Consider the following 24,482-nt stretch of genomic DNA (forward strand, 5'->3'; position numbering starts at 1 on the left):
TGACCACCATTAGTTCCCATCTCGGGTGAGAAGTGGAGTCAGCTCGGCACCCGTCGGTGTGTGTGTGTGTGTGTGTGTGTGTGTGACAGGGTTAGCGTTTTCTGCAAGGGATATGCGGTGCTCGTGTAAGTGTGTGTGAGTGTGAGTCTGTGTGAGTGGGTGTGTGTGGGTGGGTGGGTGAAGGAGAGCAGGTGCGAGAGGTGTGTGTGTGTGTTTTTCTTTTGTGACAGCGTTAACCAGCCACATCCAGCTCGCCAGGAGAGCCCCTGCCACGCAAACAAAAACAAACCCAGCTTGTGAGTGTGGTCGTTGCCCCCGTCGCACGGCACGTTCGACCTGCCCTGCCCCAGACCATGTGGCAGCGCCTGATGAGTGCCCACCGCCTGTCGTGCCCGCAGCCGCCCAAACGCCCGAGGACTTGCCCCCTCGCCCTCGTCTTCGCATGGACGCTCGCCTCCCTCGGGCCGGTGGCCGAGGTGACCGGCGTGACCTACCAGCCGGTGGTCAACACGCAGTATGGCCGGCTGAGGGGCATGCGGGTGCAGCTGCCCACGGAGGCCCTGGGGCCCGTTGACCAGTACCTGGGGGTGCCGTACGCGTCGGCGCCCATGGGCGAGAAACGCTTCACGGCGCCCGACGCCCCGGCCAGCTGGCAGGGCGTGCGTAACGCCACGCGCTTCCCGCCCGTCTGTCCGCAGAACATCCGCAACGCCGTGCCCGAGATCATGCTGCCCGTGTGGGCCACGTTCAACATGGACACGGTGGCCACGTACTTGCAGGAGCAGAGCGAGGACTGCCTCTACCTGAACATCTACGTGCCCACACAAGGGGGTGAGCTGGCATCTGCATATGGCACTCTCTCTCTCTCTCTCTCTCTCTCTCTCTCACACACACACACACACACACACACACACACACACACACACACACACACTCACACACACACATACACACATAGACTCACTCACTCATACTCAGTGAATTACATGTGCACGCAAACTACAGTCTCCGGCTGAAAGACAGGTCTTGAAAGACAGGCCTGTCCAAAAGAGCCATCACAATTTGGATTAAGGATGTTTCGTCTTGACTTGTACTTGACATTATTCTTTTCTCTCCTCTCCTTTTGTGATGGTGGCTGTCCCCCCAGGGGCCAAGAAACAAATGGAGGAATCCCCTGATAAGGACAGCGAGGATGATGACGGTTCGTTCTCTTCACCTTCTTCCCTTCAGTGCAGCCTCCTCCTTCAGTCTTCCAGCCACATTTTTCACTGCTGTCATAAATATTAAAACGTATCTGGCTTTACCACCTCTTGCATCATCTTCACCTCACAAACATGAAAGTAAACATGTAGGAACGCAAATTAAACATCAAGAGCGTCCCCCGTAGCCTCGAGTGCCTCGTCAAAAATCACCATGAAAACAATTCGGAGCGCCACCGACACACAAAAGACCCGCAAAAAAAACATAAACAGATTTATTTATAATGATGATGTTGCGTTGCAGGACTCCGAGAAGCGAGGGACGATCCCAAGCCGGTGATGGTGTTTGTACACGGAGGGTCCTACATGGAAGGGACAGGAAACATCATGGATGGAAGTGTGCTCGCCAGCTATGGGAATGTCATCGTCATCACCCTGAACTACAGAGTGGGCGTTCTTGGTGAGTTGACAGCTGGACAATGCGTTGGCAGGAGCAGCGACTTCGTAGGTTTTAATGACTGCAGAAGAAGATGCATTCGGCATGTGAAAAAAGCCTTCCCTTGTGAAATCTACTGAACAAGTCACAATCACAAAGCAATCACCTTTCAAGGAACGCCAGCATTCAAATAGATTACAAAGATATCAGCAGAAACATTCCGATTAAGAGATCCTAGAAGCCTCACAAGATTATCTTTCAAACGCAGACACTCTGGAGGATTGCCTTTTTACTGTAAACCAGATAAAAATCCTTTGCATAGACAGAGTAATGGGAGAATTTTTTGGTTTAGTGAATTCCTGAATGGAAATGGAGGCGTTAGCCGTTGTGTTAAAAAGCTCAGCAGTTGAAGCATTCTCTCCCCAGAGACACAAGGACTCAGTAATGTGATCCATTCCAGGGTTCCTGAGCACAGGGGACCAGGCGGCCAAAGGGAACTACGGCCTCCTCGACCAGATCCAGGCGTTGCGCTGGATCAGCAGGAACATCGCGTACTTTGGGGGAGACCCCAAACGCGTCACCGTGTTCGGGTCCGGGATCGGAGCCTCCTGCGTGAGTCTCCTGACGCTGTCCCATCACTCGGAAGGTAAGGAATTCCTCAAACGGTAAATGGATGGACAGCGTTTACATAGAGCTTTTCCACTCCTCCAAGCACTCAAAGTATGTTACAGTTTCCTAATTTTATTTGTTACACAGCGGCTTTCAAAGCACCCCAAGGTCACTTTACAGAGTAAACACTATAAACACTAAAAAATAATATAAATTCATGACTCACACTTTACCCCATTCACACACACACTCCTACATGCAAGGAGCCAACTTGCACATCTGGAGCAGTTTGGGGCTCAGTGTTGGTATCCCAATTAAGGAGGTGTGTGTTTAAGTTTCCTACTAGACATACTAATCAGTTTTATTCCCTACATCCCTACTAATTCAGTTGTCTGTGTTCAGTTTGTGTAGTGTTTTATAAGCGCTTTTGAACAGATATAATGGCAGATTTCTTTTGACGGTCATCATCAAGCCATTATTTGAAACATATGTCACAAAGAAACCCAATGGCAGCTGCTCTCGTCTTCCACTACCTTAATTTCCCGACTGTTAGTCGCGGCTTATACATTGATTTTGCACAATTTCTTCAGCTATGACGTTGATACACAGGTGCAGCTAATATGGTATTAATATGGTTTTGTTTATTTTAACTAGCATAAAACACTGCCATGAGGCTTATACACAATGCGGCTAATATGCAGGAAATTACTGCATTCATGTCCAGTCATGGACAGTGGAGCTGACGTGAGTTTCTTCACCGAGTGCAACAGGCGTGCCATGTGGTGGAGTAATTGTGGCAGCATATGGCACGTGTTTTTCTCCCTCTTTCTAACATCCTGGTGCTCTGATGGCACATGAAGTGGATTAGGCCGACGCAGAACGCCCCGGGGACAGAATCTCTGCTTGGGAACCGGTGGGAGGAGTAGGAAAGGTGTCGCTCTTGATTCCCCCCCCCAACCCCTCCAACCCTCCTCCATCACCCCAACCCTCCTCCATCACCACTCCCTGCCGCCTTCCCTCCCCTGTCCTATCAGTAATCAACCTAAAAGCGTCGAGCTCTCTAAGGCGACAGGCTCCTCCTCTCCACCGAAAGCAGGTCGTATATTACAGGCCGCGGGGCTCCGTTAACAACATCAGGCGCCATGCTCAGTTAGTTCATCTCCTCGTTCATCAGCCGGCGCGTATTTATGTATTCATGTGTATGGGAGTTTGTTTTAATCACACACTCTCAGCTCCTACAGCTCCTGATGGCACCATGGGGTGGGGTGGGGTGATGGGGGGGATCAATGGAGATGTAAGGCAGGCAGCCTGGGAGAGGCAGAAGAAAGGCAGGGGTACAGCGGGTGGCCAGGAAGGGGCTGGGGAGGGCTGAGGGGGGGTGAGGCGGGGGGGGGGGGGGTTGGTGGGTGCTTCGGGAGAGAGGGAGGGATAGAGAAGAGAGGAGAGAAGAGTGTTGAAGTGATGGAGCGAGAGTGAAAGGGAAGAGGAAGAGCGAGGGCAGAGGAAGGTCAGATGATGATAAATGGAGCGGGAGGGGGAGTGGGGGTAGAGGTGGGGGTTGGTGGGGGGGTGGCGGAGGTGTGGGGTGGGGTGGGGACGGTGGCGGCAGCGGCAGCAGCGGCGTACATCCTCCCCTTCCCCATGCCAGGCAGTCACCTTGCCCGCACACTGCAGCAGACACCACTGATGTATGGGCAGGGCGAATGACCTCACAGAGGTAAAAAGCACACAGCCCATCTAATGTAGATCACAATCTGAATTACCATGTGGGTTCTGTCCATGGATATATATGAGATATACTGTGCAAGATGAGGCTGTTATGACCTAGCCAGTGAACTTTCACCGCTTATTATACTTTATTCAGATATACTTCACCAGCAGGTGGCTTCATCAGATTAGTCTGCAGAAATGACTGTATAATCATGCAATTTTACCAAATGATTTAGCAATCGCACATGCGTTGTGATAGCAATATTTAATTTCTCACATAATGACAGATGACACAGGACCAATTTATGATCAAGGGATTAACATGTACAGTGTATAGCCAAACATTCTTGTTGAACCAGAGCCTATAATGATGAGTAATTCTTTAAAAAGACTTTAATATATTATTCTGAAATATGTGCTCGTGTCACATAGGCTATATTTCAAAACATCATGTCTTTACTTCATGAGAACTTTAGAATCTTGTCTAAAGTACATTTGAAATATACCCCAGAGACTGTTTACTGTAAATGTCTGATGGCTTATAGAGTGGGTGGATTACTTAAATCGACTCGACTCTCTCTTACATATCCTGTAATTTTTACTTCTCTAGTTCTATATGGTGTATGTAGGTTTTCATTGGAATGTTTAATGCCCTCATGCCGTAGCAACAAGACACCATACATTTTTTTGCTGATAGAACATCTTTAAATAATTGTCCTTGAAGCATTTGCCAATTAGAAAGGACACTGAAATCCATGACTGTCCCAGAAAAGCTTCAGCCCTCACTTTCTGTATCAGCCTTTTATGTTTTTTTAATGAATTTTACCTTTTCTGACATGTTTGTTATCATACACAAGGACAAAGATGTGACTGATTGATCAATAAAACCCATTCAGGAACCAACATTTCAGTACATCTCACTAGGATGTGATGATAAGTCTGCAGAAATGACATGTCATGGACAATATTTAGCAGTATTTCCTTTTAGACATAGTGACAGATGACACAGGACCAAGTTATGACCATGGAATCAATGCAGCGCTTTTGCATCATACTTGTTGAACCAGAACAATTTAAGATGGCTAATTCCTTTAAAGGACAGTTTTTTTTTATTTGCTTGTGTCTATTTTTTGCTTGTGTCCAAAGAGACTATACTGAGATGTCTGATGGGTTGGAGTAGGAGAATTACTTTCATTTCATGGAATTGTTACGTCTCTATATGGCGTATGTAGGTTTTCATAGAAATGTTTAATGCCCTTTTATGGTAGCAACAAGAAACCATACATTTTTGCTGAAAGAACATCTTTCATAATTGATTTGGACTTGTCCTTGAAGCATTTGCCAATTAAAAAGGACACTGAAATCCATTGAAGTCCTAGAAAAGCTGCTGCCGTCACTCTCTGTACCAGCCTATGTTCTGCTTTTTGTGACATTTCCTTTGTTATTGCACACGGTGACAAGCATGTGCCTGATTGATCAATTGAGCACACATTCAGGAGGTTGTTGTTAGAATGATACCTTCCAGTGGAAATAACTGTTGTAGTCCTTGACATAAAAAAGTCCATGATTTACCTAATACGCATTTTATAATCCAGAAACCACTCCACCGTCCTAATACCTGTGATATTGGGTGTTTTGGATTAAACATGTTTGAGTTGATACATTTGCATTTAAGCACCCTGTCGTATAAGAATGACTGAAGAGTAAATACTAAGGCCGTGTGAGAGACTCTACAAACCAAGCAAACTGAATTATGTGTGATGTAGTATTTCAAGTGTAAGCCATCTCCAATTAAACCTAATTTATGTAAAGTGATTTATCATACTAATGCTGAAGCTCTTCCTGCCGGTTAGCCACGCTCTGGTAATGGACTTTGAAGTAATCTCACGTCTCCTGCGCCTAAGGCGGCTCACGGGCTTCTGATTAGTTCACCATGAGCAACGTACACTCCTTCAGAGATCACACATGTGCTCCTCAACTTTTTTCGGTTCTTGCTAGTGAGTGTGTGTGTGTGTGTGTGTGTGTGTGTGTGTGTGTGTGTGTGTGTGTGTGTGTGTGTGTGTGTATGTGTGTGTGAGTGTGAGTGTGTGTCTGTGGAGATTTCTGTGTGTCTTTGATCTCTTTCTATCCTTTGATCTCCATCAGCTATTGAAATCAGTATCACTCAGCACTTGTTAAATATCTTTTGTTCTAGTGTTTTTATCGCGCTATCGTTTTTCACTAGCCTTTTGTGTCGTGGCTGGGAAAGTGTTTTCAAATGTTTAGATTGAACTGATGAACTGTGAACTCATTTATATGGGCCCAGTGTCTGTTGAGAAGCCGGCATGTCTTGTCTTCTAGAAAAAGACGGGAGAGACTAAGATGTGTTAAACTCGTGGGGCCGATTTGCCGTACATGGATTAAGCCTGGTCCTTTTGGTTTAAGGCCCTGAGATTTTAGCCTCGGACCACGCATAATCCAGGGTGCTGGCCGGGAAATTGGCTGCAAGACGTAGAGAAACGATAGCAATTCTCCGAATCGCCCTCATCAGTCAACGTTATCTCTCTTGTTTCTGTCCGCAGGCCTGTTCCACCGTGCCATCATCCAGAGCGGCTCGGCGCTGTCCAGCTGGGCCGTCAACTACCAGCCGGTCAAGTACACGCGGCAGCTGGCCGAGCGCGTGGGCTGCAACGTGCTGGACACCCACGACCTGGTGCTGTGCCTGCAGAAGCGCGGCCACCGCGAGCTGGTGGAGCAGGACATCCAGCCGGCGCGCTTCCACGTGGCCTTCGGGCCGGTCATCGACGGCGACCTCATCCCCGACGACCCCGAGGTGCTGATGGAGCAGGGCGAGTTCCTCAACTACGACATCATGCTCGGCGTCAACCAGGGCGAGGGCCTGCGCTTCGTGGAGGGCGTGGTGGACCCGGACGACGGCGGCGTCTCGGGCTCCGACTTCGACTTCGCCGTGTCCGACTTCGTGGACGGCCTGTACGGCTACCCCGAGGGCAAGGACACGCTCCGGGAGACCATCAAGTTCATGTACACGGACTGGGCCGACCGGGACAACCCCGAGACGCGGAGGAAGACGCTGGTGGCGCTCTTCACCGACCACCAGTGGGTGGAGCCCTCGGTGGTGACGGCCGACCTGCACGCCCGCTACGGCTCGCCCACCTACTTCTACGCCTTCTACCACCACTGCCAGAGCCCATGAAGCCCGCCTGGTCCGACGCGGCGCACGGAGACGAGATGCCCTACGTCTTCGGCGTGCCGCTCATCGGGCCCACGGAGCTCTTCCCCTGCAACTTCTCCCGCAACGACATCATGCTCAGCGCCGTGGTCATGACCTACTGGACTAACTTCGCCAAAAGCGGGTAAGGAATGTGTTCATGCCATAACAGCCTGGATAGAGTAGTGTAAACAGACGTTCTGGGAAAACCCATCATATGATGCAATTTTACCAACTCATGATTCTGATACCATCCCAACAACATCCAAGATTTTGGGAGGATGGTATCCTGAATTTGCTAGGGAGCAGTGTCAAGAATGTTTCTAGGATGATATCAGAATCTTAAGTTTGTCAAATTTCACCAAGGAGGGTTGAAATGGAGCAAAACTCAAGGATTTTTGAGTGCACCGTGTGATGGGTTTTCGTAGATCACATAGCAATTGCGTAATTTGTTCTAGACAGTGACCAGAGTGTGATTTCAGCTGTTATTCACAGTAATGCAATAGTAATGGAGTAGGACTGAGGATGACTGCTCACACATGTGTCTTTCTGTTTCCTTGTGTCTTTAGTGATCCCAATAAGCCAGTGCCTCAGGACACCAAGTTCATCCACACCAAGGCCAACCGGTTCGAGGAGGTCTCCTGGTCCAAGTACAACCCCAACGACCAGCTCTACCTGCACATCGGCCTGAAGCCGCGCGTGCGCGACCACTACCGCGCCACCAAGGTGGCCTTCTGGAAGCACCTGGTCCCTCACCTGTACAACCTGCACGACATGTTCCACTACACGTCCACCACCACGCGCGTGCCCCCCCTCCACACCACGCAGAACCCGCGGCCCAACCAGCGCCCGGGCAGCAAGGGCCACTCCAACACCAAGCAGCCGTCGGCGTCCACGGCCCACAACGGCGAGGGCGCACGCGGGCCTCTGGTCATCGCCAACCCGCGCGACTACTCCACCGAGCTGAGCGTGACCATCGCCGTGGGCGCCTCGCTGCTCTTCCTCAACGTGCTGGCGTTCGCCGCGCTCTACTACCGCAAGGACAAGCGCAGCCGGCAGGACACGCCGCCGCAGCCCACGCCGCCGCCGCGCGGCCAGATGTGCTCCTCGCTCGGCGCCTCGTCCAACGACATCAGCGGCCCTGGCGCCGGCCACCATCAGCGGGAACCCCGAGGTGGGCGGCATCCGGCGGCGGCAGCAGCGGGCTGTGCGACGCCCTGCGCCTCACGCCGGCCTCCTCCCCGCGCGACTACACGCTCACGCTGCGCCGCTCGCCCGACGACATCCCGCTCATGACGCCCAACTCCTGCGCCATGACGCCCAACTCCATCGCCATGACGCCCAACACGGTGACCATGTCGCCCAACACCATCACCATGACGCCCAACTCGCTGATGGGACATCCCAGCATGCATCCCTACAACACATTCACCCATGGTTCAACTCGACAGGTTTGCCCCACTCCCACTCCACCACACGGGTATAGATTCTCTCTCACACCCATAGCACCGCTCAAACATTACCACTTCAGTTTAACGCCAGAGGCTGCACTATGAAGTGAAGTGACTGGCATGTTCTTTTAGATATCAGCGGTACTCCTGAAGTTCCCTGGATGAGCCTACAACTTCTATTCAAAGTGCAGTCCCCAAAGGAGCAATCCCCCCTAGACACCATGACAGAACAAACCCCTCTCATGCTACTATAACTTCTCATTGTATTATCTATCACTCTTTGTGCCACACATGGTTGTATATTGTACCATCTGCACTGAATTCATATGCCATTGCCACTCTTTCTCTCATGGATAACATTGTGTTTTTCTACTAACTGAAAAATAACGCTGAGCCTACAGTATTTAACCTACTACCACCCTTTAATTCATCACCATCCCAGCCCGACTACCCTGTGGGACAGCCACAGAGTTCACCTTGCACAGTGTAAAACCATTTTAATGTTGAAAAACCCCAGCTAATAGTGTCATGGACAAAAAAATCACCTTTTCAGATTCCCATTGAAACGCTCTCTCACCCCCGTTTTGGATCAGTTTTGTTGTCAGTTTGTCTATTCCATCCTCAAGACTGGCTGTTCTATCAAAGCTTAACAACCCCTGAAGGGGGAGTTTTGTTTGTTGGCGAAAGCATATCTGTAGATTGGACATTGAAGGATCTCTCTGAACTTTCCGGAGCCTTCTGTAAGGCATGGACTATAGGCGTTTATTTTAAGAAAAAAAAAAAAGACTGAACTGAATAAAATAACGAATCACAGCCCATGTGCTGACGAATGTAGAAGAACCAGGTCAAAACCGTGTATATATTTATATCACAAAAGCCACACGAGTGTGCCAAGCTTTCTATGGACGTGAGGTGCTGTAGTGCCAAACTAGAACTTTCTGTTGTGCCAAACCCAGAACACTGCCTCGGAACACTCAAAAGCATTTGCCGCTTTGCTCTGTCCTGTGACGGTCATCATCAAATCTACAGGAATAACCTACAGGAGGATCTCTGTAACAACGTACTCCTTGTCTCGTGCACGACAGCGGAATTGGTACTCTTGCTGAGGGGTCACAGTGTAAACGCACTGCAATATATTGGTCATTGTTCTGTAATATCTGTACAGCAGGTTTTTAAAATAAGTCCACTAAAGGTTTTTTCTTTCTAGGCTTTTCCAAGCTTCTACATGTATGTGCATCAAGAGAAGACATTTGGTCAGAAAACAAAGCCCTCTTGGGATTTTACAGGCATTTCAATCATTGTGTGTGTGTGTGTGTGTGTGTGTGTGTGTGTGTGTGTCTGTGTCTGTGTGTGTCTGTGTGTGTGTGTGTCTGTGTGTGTGTGTGTGTGTGTGTGTGTGTGTGTGTGTGTGTGTGTGTGTCTGTATGTGTGTCTGTGTGTGTGAGTTTGTGAGTGTGAGCATGAGTTTGTGAGTGTCTACGTGTGTGTGTGTGTGTGTGTGTGTGTGTGTGTGTGTGTGTGAGTGTCTACGTGTGTACGTTTTTCTCTTTTTTTTACCTTTTTTTGAGAGAGGTATGACTCAGGAGACAGTATCATGGGAGGATGAATTCTCTGACTGGAAAATGGTGCAACGTTTGAAATGAATATTTGAACTGCTGACAAAAAGAGTCAAATTAGTTTGCTGTGAAAATGCACAATATGCCTCAGAAGCTGTCTCGTTCGCACCGTGTGGGTGTGCTCAGAGAGACACAAACAGGGGAAGGAGGGAGAGAAAAAAATTAGCTAGGCAAGATGAGTGAATGTTTGTATTTATGTTTTTTGAAATTAATACATTTGTGTGAAATGTCTTGCGCAAGGACTAATTATGTTATAGTAATGCAGTGTCGTATTGTCTCTTATTATACCTTTGATCTATTTTTCATTTCTCCAATTTATCTTGTTAGTTTAATGTTTCTTCAGTGGTGAAAGCAGTTGAGGCTGGCGCCTCATCAGCTTAAAAGACATTGTTTGCTTTGCTTGAAAATATTGCCCTTTTCGTATCAGATACATTTAGTCACGGCTTTTCTAGTTTCTTATGAAACATAATGAATGTGCAAATATATAAAAATATACATATAGGGCTTCTTCAAGGGTATTTATAAGGGTGTATAGAATAATGTATAAACTACCTGTATCAGTCAGACTTAGATGTGTCCAAGGATTGCATATCTAAGGCTTCCACAAACAACTCGTTACTCATTTTTGGGCTGTACAACTGTGGAGTGCACCTCCATTTTCTGGGTTCTAAATAAATGATGGGACCCTCAGCTATGGCTGTACTTTACAGACACCCACATACATTGCTGGGTTTTATTTGGAGGGTTAGGTGACTCTCTCTCTCTCTCTCTCTCTCTCTCTCTCTCTCTCTCTCTCTCTCTCTCTCTCCGTCTCTCTTTCTCTCTCTCACACACACAGACACACACACACACATACACACTCTCTCTCTCTCTCTCTGTGTGTGTGTCTCTCTCTCTCTGACTCTTTTACACACACTCACACACACACACACACACACACACACACTCTCTCTCTCTCTCTCTCACTTCCTCACTTACACACACAGTAACTTGGAGCCCATCTCCTGTTAATGAGGCACTTTCACTAGCTGTGGGTGGCTGAATATGAATCACTATCAACCCAGACTGATAACAGAGGATTTCCAAACAGGAACTGAAATATGTCAATTGAATTACCATGATATACCATTATATTGTAAATCGATTACTGCTCACATGATTGACAGTGATTGTAATAACTAATTTTATGGACATGAGTGGCACATCTTACCAATTACAGTATTATTTTCGGATTCATTGTATGTCTGCCTCCAGGATGTTCATACTTTGTGCCATACTGAAATGTTTCTTTGTCAGAACAGCTGAGGTAAACATGTTCATTTCCTCTCTTTTGATACACTGTAACATTTCCGTCCTGAACTTTACAGTAAACTGTTTGCTTACAGTATGTTTATGCTTTCTGAGTCTGAACATTTTTTTTTATCACTGTATTGCATGTTTGTCCATATATACAGTACAGTATCTTTTTGTTTTTTGTTATTACTGTAAGGATAAGGCAACAGAAAATAGACAGAAATAAACCAAGAGGGGGAAAAAAAACTATGGAAGACGTAAAAAACAAGGAAAGAGACTCTGAGTCTGAGTCTGAACGGTTGACTCCTTCCCAACACTGCCCAGTTCCATGAGTGCTCTAGTTTGGTCATTTGACTTGGCTGGAGAAAATACAATCATTTTTGGCGTTAGAATAGAGTCTAGTCGGGAATATTCTGGGGCAAGAGACTGAAACAGCTGTTGGGGGCAAAAAGAATTAGCCTGAAGTAAGGTGCCATGACTGGCTAGTGGAATAGCTTCATACAGGCATGGATCAAACTGCTGCTTTAGCTTCTCTCATGGAGCTGTGTGCCGCTGGAGCGACCTGCATATATACTTTGGCAGAGCCCAAACCATCCACTTCCTTCCTCATTACTGATCCAGTGGAAGGCCCTGTTTAATTGGCTATTGGCTCTCTGGAGTGAAAAGGCCCCGGTGCCCCCAAACACACTCCGATGGGATTACCATGACAACATCAAACTCTACCTGAGGTTCAGAAGCATGAACATTTGGCCAAACCCTTTATTTCCATTTGCAGGCAGGCAGTTTAACAGCAGAAATACATTGCATGTATTATTATTATTTTTAGTATTGTTGTTATTATTATTATTATTATTATTATTATTATTATTATTATCATTATTATTTCAATAGTAAAGAAAATCGAGACCAAGACTGAATGGGAGAACATTGTTAGAGAAACATAGCTAGACTCCTTTAGGCATTTTATTTAATTTAATTTAATCACCACTGAACTAGAATGTGCATAATATATTTATATGAACAGATACTATTTTGAGCACAATTTCTCAGACCCCTGAAAAACAGAAGATTTGAACGCAAATAGATAGGTCAAGCATCAGGACACCTCTCTTGACCTGCTCCTCTCAGTTGTGTGTGTGTGAGAGAGAGAGTGTGTGTGTGTGTGTGTAAGCGGTCAGACATTGGGGTCAGTGTGTTGGTCAGTGTCGAGCGGCGCACTGATATTTTTATCTGCCCGTTATCGGAGGGGCTGGACTGGGGTGGGCAGCGATGCCCTTCAGAGGGGCCGTGGCGGCCGTGTTTACTCTAAACACACACAGGCCCTATTGTGTGCGCGTCAGGGCTTTGCCACCCATTCAGCCACAGCTGGAGTCGCCCCCTCAATGTGCCCTTGTTCCCGCCAGCCTCCACTTCATCACTGTCACGCCGCCGCGGTGCTTGCTGCCGCAGTCAGGTTCTCTCTCTCGCTCTCTCTCTCTTTCTCTCTGTCTCTCTCCCTCTCTCTCTCTCTCTCTCTCACTCGCTGGCCGTCCTGGAAAGCCAGCGACCTGCACCGCCCCATGTGAGCTGGCTCAGGTGATGAGATGAGGAGAGAGAGATTGAGAGAGAGAGAGAGAGAGAGAGAGAGAGAGGTGGGGGAAAGGAGCTAGCGTTAGCATCAGGGCAGTACTGCAGGAACGGCTGCCCCGCTATTTACCTCTCCCAGGGTTTGTAATGCACAGTCACTGCACAGTCCCAACCACCAGAGGTTCACTAATTACATGGCGATCATTAACACCTGCCAAAAAATCTGTGTTGTCAGGTATTTTGTAATGCATGGTAGATGGGGAAACTGGACAGCAGGCAGCTATTTGTTCCTGTTCTCCTGGACAGTGTCCAGTGCCTTAGTGAAGTCCTCAGGTATCAGGGCTGCAGGACTGAGCTGGAGTCTACTGCCCGCAGCACAGAGTCCTCTGGGTCCACTGCCTGGGATTGATGGCTTTCTAAACTGGTTGTGCTATTATCCTGAAAAATGGGACTCCACAGCATATGCTCCAAAATACAGACGCACGAGCCTATCCCTTATCTAATACATATCCCTTATCCCTTATCTATGTGTTTTTGGACACAAAAACTGGACAAATGATACATGGGATGAATTGAGCATGACATTATTCAAGCATAATTTCAGACAGCTGTTTAGTGGGAGACATTTTAAGGTGCTTATGCAATGATGCAGAACAGCTTTTTGTTGACGGCTACTGATAATACATGGAAGTCCAACGTCCATTGTTACAGTCATCTAATTTTGGAGTCCTTAGAAAGCCATATCAGAGATATCCCAAAAAAAATACAGAGGGGCATGGTCTATGCTGGTGGTGTGGCTGTTGCCTTGAAAAAAGGGGCGTTGTGTCTTTAAGGTCGGTCCGGGGGGTGAGCCAAGGGGGTCTGTCCATTGTTTTCAGGACAAAAGCTCAAGTCAGAATCATAAAAGAGAAGTGAGAGATTAAACTAATCGCCATATCACAGGCATCAGACACGCCAGACTCCACTCCACGCAGGTCACCTCCCACCTCCACTCTGCTCATGGGTAAGTTCCACCTGCACCTCTGCGCCGCACCGCAGGCTGTCCTGGTCACATCAGTGATTTAACATGCTGTCATTTTTTTATGTGTTATGTTATTTTCACTTGGTTTTTATGTGCCAATCTCTCTTTATTGCATGATGAAATGTATTTGGGTCACCTGTGTTGGACCGATATTTATGTCAAAACATCAGAACCATTTTTGAACACTATAAATCGTGACCTAGAAGTAGAAACTCGTAGATTCATCTTGATATAACTTGCAATGCCGTAAAGTTGATTGCAGTCCTTCTGTTGCTCGAATTGCAATGCAACTACATCAGTTTCATCATTATGTTATTTTGCCAGATTGGTTTTAAATGTGCTGATCTTGTAGTTAAGTTTACGAAGCTCAAGCAATTAACCAGTGAACTAATGACACTTAAGGTCAGGGGGTCAGATCAGGTCCTTACAGGGAATTGATCTCACTTTCTTTTTCACTTTTCTCCTTCTGCCTACACACTCGCATAAACACAAACGTACACAATCTGCAGGCAGCATCAGTGCGTACGTATCACAAAAGACCTGTGTAAAACAACTCACAGGAAGGAAGTCAGTGATTGTTTTTGTGTCAACTATCGAGACATTAGAATGAGGTACAGTCCATGAAAATGGACAAAGTGTTCAATCATTCAGGGCCAGGACCCAAATTGTCTCTGAGCTATTGTCTTAATTATCTGGCGCTGCTGACAAAAAAAATGGCTAAATATCCTGAATGATTTTTCAATCAATAAAAATGCTAATTTGGCAAAACACCTCCAGAAACCTTGAAAGTGTGTTTCCAAATGAAGGACTCCACCTAGAACAGTATTGATTTTTTAATGGACACCTCATTACAGACAAGGCCAGACGAAAATATCTTTTTGAGCCGGTCAATCCCTGGTTCCTGCTTACTATTAGCATTATTTTGCTACTACTTTGTGTCATGTCCTGTGCATGTTGTGTCTTGAGTGGCATATCAGAAAAGAGGCTCAGAACTGAATTGGTTATTTATGCAGATAAATAGACATTTTTGTCCTCTCGTCCTCTTTCTCCTTCTTTGACCCCTGATTTGACCTCATGCCAACTCACCCACTCAAGAATCCATTAAGACACACACAAACACACACACACACAGAGACAGACAGAGACACACACACACACACACACACACACACACACACACACACACACACACACACACACACACACACACACACACACATGCAAACACACACACACACACACACACACACACACACACACACACACACAGAAAACAACACATACAATGCTCTACTGTCACCAGTGAATCACTCTGACTATGCTGCTGCTACTACAGCTTTTGCTGCTATTGGAGCTGATCCCAGCTCAGTTCTGCGTGCTGCTGCTGTTCCCTGGTCGGCGGTGAAGAGTGCCCAGGTATTATGGGCTCATATTTTACCTGAGTCTGGACTGCCCAGGTGACAAGAGGAGCGCTTTTGCTTTTTAGATGATGGATATGGTGGATATGGAGTTGTACTGGATGATGGATAGGTCAGATATCAAGTGTGTGTGTGAGTGTATGTGTGTGTGTGTGTGTGTGTGTGTGTGTGTGTGTGTGTGTGTGTGTGTGGCACTGTGGCCTACTTACTGGTGCCCTCATTGCTTGCCTTTGTATCACACACATACACACACACACACACACACACACACACACACACACACGCCACTGCCACCACCACCACCTAGTTTTGACAAAGGCATTGTGTCTCTGAGCACAAAGGGGACATCTTTCCACGGCTCCCACCAAACACAGGGCCCTTCCTCCCCCACCCCCCACCGCCCCACCTCCTCCTCCTCCTCCTCCTCCTCCTCCTCACGGCGCCAGGCTCCCACTAGGAGCCCCGCGAGGGAGGGCCAAAAGCACAGAAAGATCGAGTGACTGAGTGGTCTGCTGAGTGGCATCTTGGAGCAGAGACACTGGGCGGCGAGATCAGAGGACCTTTCCAACGCCTCAAGTTTAACAGCTGAAAGCAAGCAGGCAGAGAGAGAGAGAGAGAGAGAGAGAGAGAGAGAGAGAGAGAGAGAGAGAGAGTTTGTGTGTGTTTGTGTGTGTGTGTGTGAGAGAGAGAGAGAAAGGAAGATCGCAACAAGACTGTGCCCAGCCGGGTCATGTCCTGTTAGACTGGACCTCACCGCACCTGTCCTGGACTAACCCCCACGACGAGACCTCTGGCTCTGAGAGGAAGCTGCTGCTCGTTCGTCCACTCGCGCTTTTCGGGTGAACAATCTCTGGCTGACGTCGGGACGCTTGTGACCAGCGGCGAGGACAGATGTTTCCAGTAAAGCAGCCCTGGCTATGCAAAGCCTTAGGTGTGCCCCTCATGCCCTCTGCCCGACGCTGACCACCGCTTGCTGTGCCACGCTGCCGCCACTAACAGCCATGGGTGCCGCTTGCTCTGGTGCTCGCCGGTGACTGTCTGTGGCGTGAAGCCGGCCCCTGATGGGAATAATGTGGTGCCTCTGCCGCTTGGTTTAATATATTTTTGTTTATATTTTTTAAGATAATTACTGTTGCTAGCTGGAGGTGATTTAGTTTGGATACGCTACGCTATTTTAGCAAGTTGTTTGTGTGTGTGTGTGTGTGTGTGTGTTTGTGTTTGTACTTTTGGGTGTTTCAGGGCCTGGCTTTCACGGTGCGCAGCAAACTCTGTGTGCTTTTGATGAGCAGAGGGTGGAAGGGGCAGTGTGTGTATGTGTGTGTGTGTGTGTGTGTGCATGTGTGCGCATGAGTAAATTGTGTGTGCATGTGTGGACTCTGTCCTAATAAACGTGCCGTTGCCGCGTGTGGCTGTTCAGTTGGCCACAGCTGAGAGGTGCCTTTAGAGCTTCTGCGGCTATTGGAGTGCACCTGCCACGGAATAGCAGCGGTCAGACGCCACTATAAGAGCTGCTTGCAGTAGACAAATGTGTGTCAGAATGTGCGCTCGATGACAAAGTTATTCAGCTTTGTGCCTCGTGATGTTGATCTGCTATGCCGTCAATGTTTTTATTCAACTGTTCCATAACTAAGAGATGATAAATGATGAAGACAGTTTGAGTTAACTCTCAGTTCCTCTGGCAATGTGAATATACAAGTGTTCTGTTGACTGAGCGACGTATATATATACAGTATATATATATCTTGTTATATCTTATACGCATATATCTTGTTACAGCGTAGATGTGCGTGTGTGTGGTCTGTGCGCTGGGTGTGGTGGGTGTGATGATCTTTTACTCCCCTGCAGGTTGTTACGACTGCTGCGTGCGCTGTCTGGGGGCAGTGCCCTATGCCAGTCTGGCTGCCACCCTGCTGTGCTACGCGGGCACGGCTCTGTTCTGTGTCAGCGGGCACATGGCGCTGGCGCAGACCGAGGTGCTCGTTGAGATGCACTTTGCGCGGAACATCCAGGACTACGTTATTCTGGCGTCTTTGTGAGTCTCCCCAGTCCGTTCGCATCTATGCAAGAGGTTATCTAGAGTGGAAAAAAAACATTCTGTTTGACACTCTACTCTGTGTGCGTGCGTGTGTGTGTGTATGTGTGTGTGTGTGTGTGTGCGTGCGTGCGTTTGAGTGTATGTGTGTGTGTGTGTGTGTGTGTGTGTGTGTGTGTGTGTGTGTGTGTGTGTGTGTGTGTGTATGTGTGTGTGTGTGTGTGTGTGTGTGTGTGTGTGTGTGTGTGTGTGTGCGTGTGTGTGTGTGTGTGTGTGTGTGCGTGTGTGTGTGTTGTATGTTGTGTTGTTTTGCAGTATTAAGTACTTCCAGTACGTCATCTATGGTCTGGCCTCCTTCTTCTTCCTGTACGGCATCCTGCTGTTGGCAGAAGGATTCTACACCACCAGCGCCATCAAACAGAAGTTTGGAGAGTTCAGGAGCACACAGTGTAGTCGCTGCCTAAGCCTGACAGTGTGTATTTCCCTCTGTCTCTCTCTCTCTCTCTCTCTCTCTCTCTCTCTCTCTGTGTGTGTGTGTGTGTGTGTGTGTGTGTGTGTGTGTTAAACATTACTCTACGCGGTACCTTGCCTTGTCTGTACTCCTGTTTTAATGTAACATGCATTATTTACCACCTTGAACTGTAATCTCCATAGATCAAACTGCTAGGGGTCTCGCTCTTGATCTGAATAATGTTGAGTGGGCAGTGGATGGCCTGTTGAAGTGGAATGTGTGTGTGCTGAACGTTTGCCCTCCCTGTATCTATCAGTATTTACTCAAATGACTTCTACCTGTCATACTCACTCATGCTCTCCCACACCTCTTGTGGCCTGGGCCCTTTTCTCCCCTCCAGTTAGTCATCGTGACCTACATCCTGGCCATCATCTGGCTGGCAGTGTTCGCCTTCACCGCCATACCCGTGTACTTCTTCTTCAACATGGAGGACACGTGCCACACCATCAACATCCTGGCCGAGACCACCACCAGCATCAACCAGCATGCCTGGGTCTGCATGGACGCCAGGCAGTATAGTAGGTTTCACTACTTCTAATAAGAACCCAATCAGAGTGGTCGTGTGTGTGTGTGCGTGTGCGTGTGTGTGTGTCTGTGTGTGTGTGTGTGTGTGTGTGTGTGTGTGTGTGTGTGTGTGTCTAGTAGGTGTCCATATGTGAGTGTGAATATGTGCCCATGTGTGGGTGTGAATACGTGCACATGTAGACACTTCCAGCTCCGTCTGCAGATAATTATGCAGGTAGAGCCCAGAACAGCCCACTGAAGTATGCGCACCACGCTTCTGTTTCACAGGTTTACTTCCCTGGCACGCAATGCCCGGCAAAGTCTGTGGGATGACCCTGGCGGCCATCTGCAAAAGCACCGAGGTAAGAGCAGTGCGCCCGGCCAAGGACACGGGCATTCTTACCCACGATGCAAATGGGCAGTAATGGGCTCCACTGAGTGGGCTTAACCATGACACATGGAGTTCTTAATGCATGTTGTCTTGTGTTTGCTAGTTCTTCTGGACCTATGACCTGTACATCGCTGCCTTTGCTGGAGCTGGAGTGACTCTGCTGTCACTGGTGAGTGTGTGTAACGCTATGGCAGTAGGGAATGCATGAAATGTCACAAATGAAGGATAAAATATCACTAAAGACTGTGTGCTAATGTAAAATATCACTAATGACTTTGTGTAAATGTACAATATCAGTCATAACAACTGTGTTTCCATTCATAATACAGGCATAAGTGTGATAGATAGCACATTGTTTAACATATAACACCTGGTTATACTGCATTGTACTGTATATTTATGCTCATTTTATTAGTACTTAAGCCCTAAGCCATAATATGTCAAAATGTCTATTACATGCCCATGGTGAAAAATTATTTTCAATACTGTTAATGATGGTCATTAAAATGAGTAAGAAATACATGAAATAATGAACATCAAGAATATGTGTTTTAGTGCATTGCCTTTGAGTGCATACTCTCTCTCTCCCTCCTTCTCTCTCCTTCTCTCTCTCTCTCTCTCTCTCCCTCTCTCTGTCTCTCTCTTTCTGTCTCCCTCCAGTTCCTTTACTTGGTGGCCACCACTTATAACTATGCTGTCTTGCGGTTCCTGGGAAGGAAGGCAATGCGTTGCTAGGTGCCGCATCCCCAGACACTCCGTCTTGCCGCTGTGCTTTGCTCTTTGTTGTCGGCTATTGAGTCCGTGGGGAAATCATAGCAGAGCTTCATGAAACTCGTTTCTCGTGAAACACCTGCTCAGTGGGACAAAAAAAACATCACAGAACTCACATATAGAAAAAAGAATAATATAAGTAATGTACACCAGTGCAACCATCTTTGAATGGCTAGTTAGTTTAGAACACGAACATGATCTGGGGGAGGAAATGTGATGTGATTGAGATGCAAGGTGAGATAAGGCGGTTTGCACTTTGTTTGAGCACCAGGATAAGAGTTGAATACTAGCTTTTGCTCTGTCTAACATCAAGTCAGGGGTCCCCTGTCTGCTAGCCTGCTCCTCACTTTTTCTGGCGTGAGATCAGAGGCTCATGACCACTTACCATACTTTTCCCCAACATCTGAGGATGTCCTTGTCTATATTTGGTTTGGGCCTTTGAGGTAACCAGTATGACAGTGTTTTTTTTTTTCCATGTTGCTGCTGGATTGTTATTTGCTGTGCTGCCTTTATATCCATGTTTCATACATCTGCCCCATACACCCATGTGTTTGTATCATCTTTGTATATTGTCCACTTGTGCTGTAGCCTGAATGCTACGATTTGTTTAGAAGTGAAAGTAACAGTAATACGACCATAATGAATATGTAAATGCTACTGCCAAAGCAATTTTCAAAATGGCTTTCAAGTACTGATGAAGAGAATTGGTGCTACCTATATTTTTTATCCATTTACTTCAAACACTTTAAGCTTCTATTCTTACCTTTCTCATCTGTCTTTTCTAGCACTTTGTTTTTTCTCCCAACATAGCTAATCCTAGTTTGAGTATAAAGTGAACGTAACCAATGGCAACAGATTGAAAATATCAACAATTTTTTTCTTTTAATGTAATAATAATGAGTGAGTATGTTACTCTTTCTGTTGTATATTAAATAATCTGAATCCTGTGAGATTGTTGGTACTGAAACTGTATACTTTCTGTTTTAACACACAGATTGTGTCGATGAGAATGAGAATGTTCACATGAATGTCAGTTCATCTAAAAAATAACAAAGAATAAATTCACAGTTTTATTAAATCAAATGTGTTCCATATCATTATAATGCTCATTGCATTTTATTTTGTGTCTAATATATGTCATTATATGAAGAAACTCATACATTATTTATATATACAATATTGAAAATAAACATACATACTGTACCAATACATTAAAAAATAAGCATTGTAATAAAAATGGTTAAGCAAAAAGTATAACATATACACCAAAACATTATATGTATTATCATGGGGAAAAAAACATCATTTAGCATGATGTTCAGGGTGCGTTAAGCAGCTGTTTGGTTTATATGCTTCCATTGCTGCCTCATTGGATTTGGATATGATTACACATGTTCATTCTGAATATGATCAAATGTGATAGTTCTTTTAGGACATGATCGAATATGATAGTTCATCTTCAATATGATCAATAGTGATGGTTCTTTTAGAATATGTTTGAAAGTGATGGTTATTTTAGGATATGATCAAATGTGATGGTTCATTGTCAAATGCTGGTTAACTGATATGGTAGATTACATCAAAGCATTCTTCACAGATTAAGGTTGCTTCATGATTGAACATTTTTAAATCCAGATCACCCAGATTCTTCTGGCATACCCCGCACTAAAAAGAGACACATAAATAAAGTGTTGGAGGTGTTATTAGTTGGGGGAAATATAGGAAGCCTGCATTTTCAACTCACAATGCATTCAATGACCTTAATTACTTTAGTAGTTTTCCATGAAATTATGACTTTTGTGCATCATTGATCACATTATGACATTAAATAAATCCCTTAACATTATAATCCAGCCTCTAGTCTCTAGGTGGGTTTCATTTTAGCATATACTTTTCATAGGCCTTGTGGCTTATGCTACAAGTGCTGGTTCCTCCTTAAAACACATTATCACAGCATCTGTCTCACACCATAATCTCATTACCTTGAAGCACTCCGGGTGGCAGCAGATTGCAAGGGTGGCAACAGTGATTCTGACATTACCAGTAATTAGCTCATTACAATGGGTGCACACAGATGGACCTGAAATACTATGATACAGAAGACGCATTTTGTTAAAGCAATATAAAACAAACACACTGAGTCACAAAACAAATATTACTTTTTTGAAAAACTGTTTCAAATGTATATTTTCTTTTGTTTGAAAATCGATGTCCAAAGAAATGAAAACATGTAAGCTTCAATGACTTAAATGGTGACAAATGACAAGAAGAGTAACTTTTGCAGCCATTTCATGCTTCAATGTATACTCACATGGTTGGCTTCTCTTCAACTTTAGTTTGGTCTTGTGAAGTTTCCCCATCTCTGAAAACAAAAACAGTCTCACTTAGATCGAAATGGTTACGTTAGTGGGGAAAAAATCTGTATTATTTTGAAAAGCCTCATTATGTTCTTTTATATGTTGTCAACTTACAAAGCCTCAGATAATTTGATGGCATTTTCTTGGTTCAGAGCTGTTTCTACAACAGGTTGCTCTGCGGGTGTTATGAGTGCTTCTGGTTCAGGTGCAGCCACTGAAATGTCTTCACTTTCAGTTGGAACCTCCGCTGCTAGTGTCACATCTGAGCTCACAGCGGACTCTTTAACTTCATCAGAGGCGTCAGTGGCAGGCTCGTCAGAGGGTCCTGATATTGTCGCTACAGGAACCGCTGTGGCTGGGAGGTCTGTGCTCTCTGCCTGGCCTGCGTCTGCTTCGGTCAGTGACTCCACCGATTCCTCCAGCACAGGTGCAACAGACACCTCAGCGACCTCAGCAGATGCAACGACAGCCTCCACAGAGACGGCCTCGGGTGTTTGAATTGCTACTTCTGCGGGAGCGGCTTTAGCCACGGCCTCTTCAGGAGCAGCCTCAGGGGCTTTGTCCACAGTCTCTGTTGGTGCAACCACCTCAGAAGATGCAGCTTCAGGTGTTTCAGCTACTGCCTCTACAGGTACTTGTTCAGCTGTAGCAGTCACAGATTCTACTGGGGCTTCTGCAGGTGTTGCAGTCACAGATTCTACAGGGGCTTCTGCAGGTGTTGCAGTCACAGATTCTACTGGGGCTTCTGCAGGTGTTGCAGTCACAGATTCTACTGGGGCTTCTGCAGGTGTTGCAGTGACAGATTCTACTGGGGCTTCTGCAGGTGTTGCAGTCACAGATTCTACAGGCGCTTCTGCAGGTGTTGCAGTCACAGATTCTATCGGGGCTTCTGCAGGTGTTGCAGCTGCAGGCTCTACAGGTGCTTCTTCGGGTGTTGCAGCCACTGACTCTACTGCTGCAGGTGCTTCAAGTATGGCCTCTACAGTTTCATCAGCGAATGCTTCAGGTACGACCACTACATTTGCATCTGCGGATGTTTCAGCAGGTGTGGCTACTACCTCCGCAGGAGCAACTTCAGCTACTGCTTCTACAAGTGCATCTTGAGTTGCTTCAACCAGTGCCTCGGCTTCTGCAGTGATAGCAGTTTCCACAACAGGCTCAGATGCTACCTCTACGTGAACTTCAGGAGCTTCCTCCACTGGTGTAATCGCAGCAACCTCAGCAGCTGCATCTACTGATGAGACAGCAAGAACTTCAGAAGCGACTTCTGCGAGTGTGACTGCAGGAACTTCAGGAGCTACCTCCACAGGTACGTCAACAACTTCAGGAGTTGCATCCCCAGCTGTGGCTGCAGGAACTTCAGCAGATGCAACCACAGTTGTGTCAGGAGTTGTGTCTACAGAAACAGCATCAGGTACTTCTGGAGCTGACTCTGCAGGTGTGGCTACAGGAACTTCAGGGGCTGCATCCACAGCTGTGACTGCAGGAACCTCTGGAACTGACTCTGTAGGGGTGACAGCAGGCTCTTCAGGCGCTGCCTCCACTGGAACTTCGACAGCTGTAGCTGCAGGTACTTCTATAGCCTCAGTAGTTGCAACCACAGCTGTGTCAGGAGTTGTGTCTACAGAAACAGCATCAGGAACTTCCGGAGCTGACTCTACAGGTGCGGCAGCAGGAACTTCAGGAACTTCGACAGCTGTGACAGCAGGAACTTCTGGAGCTGTTTCCACAGGTATGGCAGCAGGAACTTCTGGAACTATCTCCACGGGTATGGCAGCAGGAACTTCTGGAGCTATCTCCACAGGTATGGCAGCAGGGACTTCTAGAGCTGTCTCAGCAGATGTTTGAGTTTCTTCCTTCACGAGTGACTCAACTGCAGCTACAGCACTTACATCCTCAACAGTCTTTACATCTGCCTCTTCTTCTGGACCAGCGGATGTGTTTGAGCTGTAAAGTACAAACATAAATCATTAGGCCTACTGTAAATAAGCAATTCGATTTATTGTATAGTGTATAGTGGACATGTACAGTATAGCCAGTATATCATGTGCTGTATGTGTGGAATGGAATGAAGGAATAATGCATACATTGCTTGTGTTGGATCCACTTCTGGGGTCACAGTGTTTTCTTCCTTTTCAGTAGTACCTCCATTCACAGAAACCTCCACACTGCTAGTATATGAGGGCCACAATTGGGATATTATCATGTGATATAAATAGTAATGAGAGTAACTTTTTTATTAGCAATATAAAATAGATAATATCATGTCATTAAATTGCTTTAGATCGCTTTAGATTGCCCATGACCATATCTAGTCATGCTAATTATTTCTGTGATGGATAGTAATTCATCAAACATTCCTGTCTCAGCTGATACACAATCAGTGGCT

General features: G+C 46.5%; 3 protein-coding genes across 6 annotated transcripts in view; 2 read left to right on the forward strand and 1 right to left on the reverse strand.

Moving 5' to 3' along the window:
* Positions 1 to 255: 255 nt before the first annotated feature.
* nlgn3b (neuroligin 3b) lies at positions 256 to 9,977 on the forward strand. The gene is given in 9 exon segments (XM_062536846.1): positions 256 to 831; positions 1,148 to 1,201; positions 1,513 to 1,659; positions 2,096 to 2,281; positions 6,516 to 7,139; positions 7,142 to 7,307; positions 7,732 to 8,330; positions 8,333 to 8,593; positions 8,596 to 9,977. Coding segments are annotated over 9 exon segments (2,568 nt in total). The 5' UTR covers positions 256 to 353; the 3' UTR covers positions 8,649 to 9,977.
* A 3,988-nt stretch (positions 9,978 to 13,965) lies between these two features.
* plp1b (proteolipid protein 1b) lies at positions 13,966 to 20,819 on the forward strand. 2 transcript variants are annotated; one of them, XM_062536870.1, is made up of 7 exons: positions 13,966 to 14,091; positions 17,373 to 17,559; positions 17,875 to 18,031; positions 18,411 to 18,588; positions 18,863 to 18,936; positions 19,069 to 19,134; positions 19,626 to 20,819. In XM_062536870.1, the coding sequence occupies exons 1-7, from the start codon at positions 14,088 to 14,090 to the stop codon at positions 19,698 to 19,700; spliced, it is 741 nt and encodes a 246-aa protein (XP_062392854.1). In that variant the 5' UTR covers positions 13,966 to 14,087; the 3' UTR covers positions 19,701 to 20,819. The 2 variants fall into 2 exon arrangements, with proteins under 2 accessions (XP_062392854.1, XP_062392853.1); XM_062536869.1 differs by lacking the exon at positions 13,966 to 14,091 and adding an exon at positions 16,167 to 16,458.
* A 95-nt stretch (positions 20,820 to 20,914) lies between these two features.
* LOC134080414 (calphotin-like) overlaps positions 20,915 to 24,482 on the reverse strand; it is a 6,907-nt gene continuing 3,339 nt past the window's right edge. For 2 of the 3 annotated variants that reach the window (XM_062536842.1, XM_062536844.1), the window contains 5 exons: positions 24,181 to 24,264; positions 22,208 to 24,040; positions 22,048 to 22,098; positions 21,719 to 21,824; positions 20,915 to 21,401 (listed from right to left, as the gene is read on the reverse strand). In XM_062536842.1, coding sequence (XP_062392826.1) covers positions 21,294 to 21,401; positions 21,719 to 21,824; positions 22,048 to 22,098; positions 22,208 to 24,040; positions 24,181 to 24,264 — 2,182 coding nt within the window. In that variant the 3' untranslated portion in view covers positions 20,915 to 21,293. The remainder of the gene's footprint in view (positions 21,402 to 21,718; positions 21,825 to 22,047; positions 22,099 to 22,207; positions 24,041 to 24,180; positions 24,265 to 24,482) is intronic. The other variant, XM_062536843.1, reaches the window with a different exon arrangement.

The sequence above is a fragment of the Sardina pilchardus genome, chromosome 5 (assembly GCF_963854185.1).
Source record: "Sardina pilchardus chromosome 5, fSarPil1.1, whole genome shotgun sequence".
In the NCBI taxonomy this organism is placed as follows: Eukaryota; Metazoa; Chordata; class Actinopteri; order Clupeiformes; family Clupeidae; genus Sardina; species Sardina pilchardus.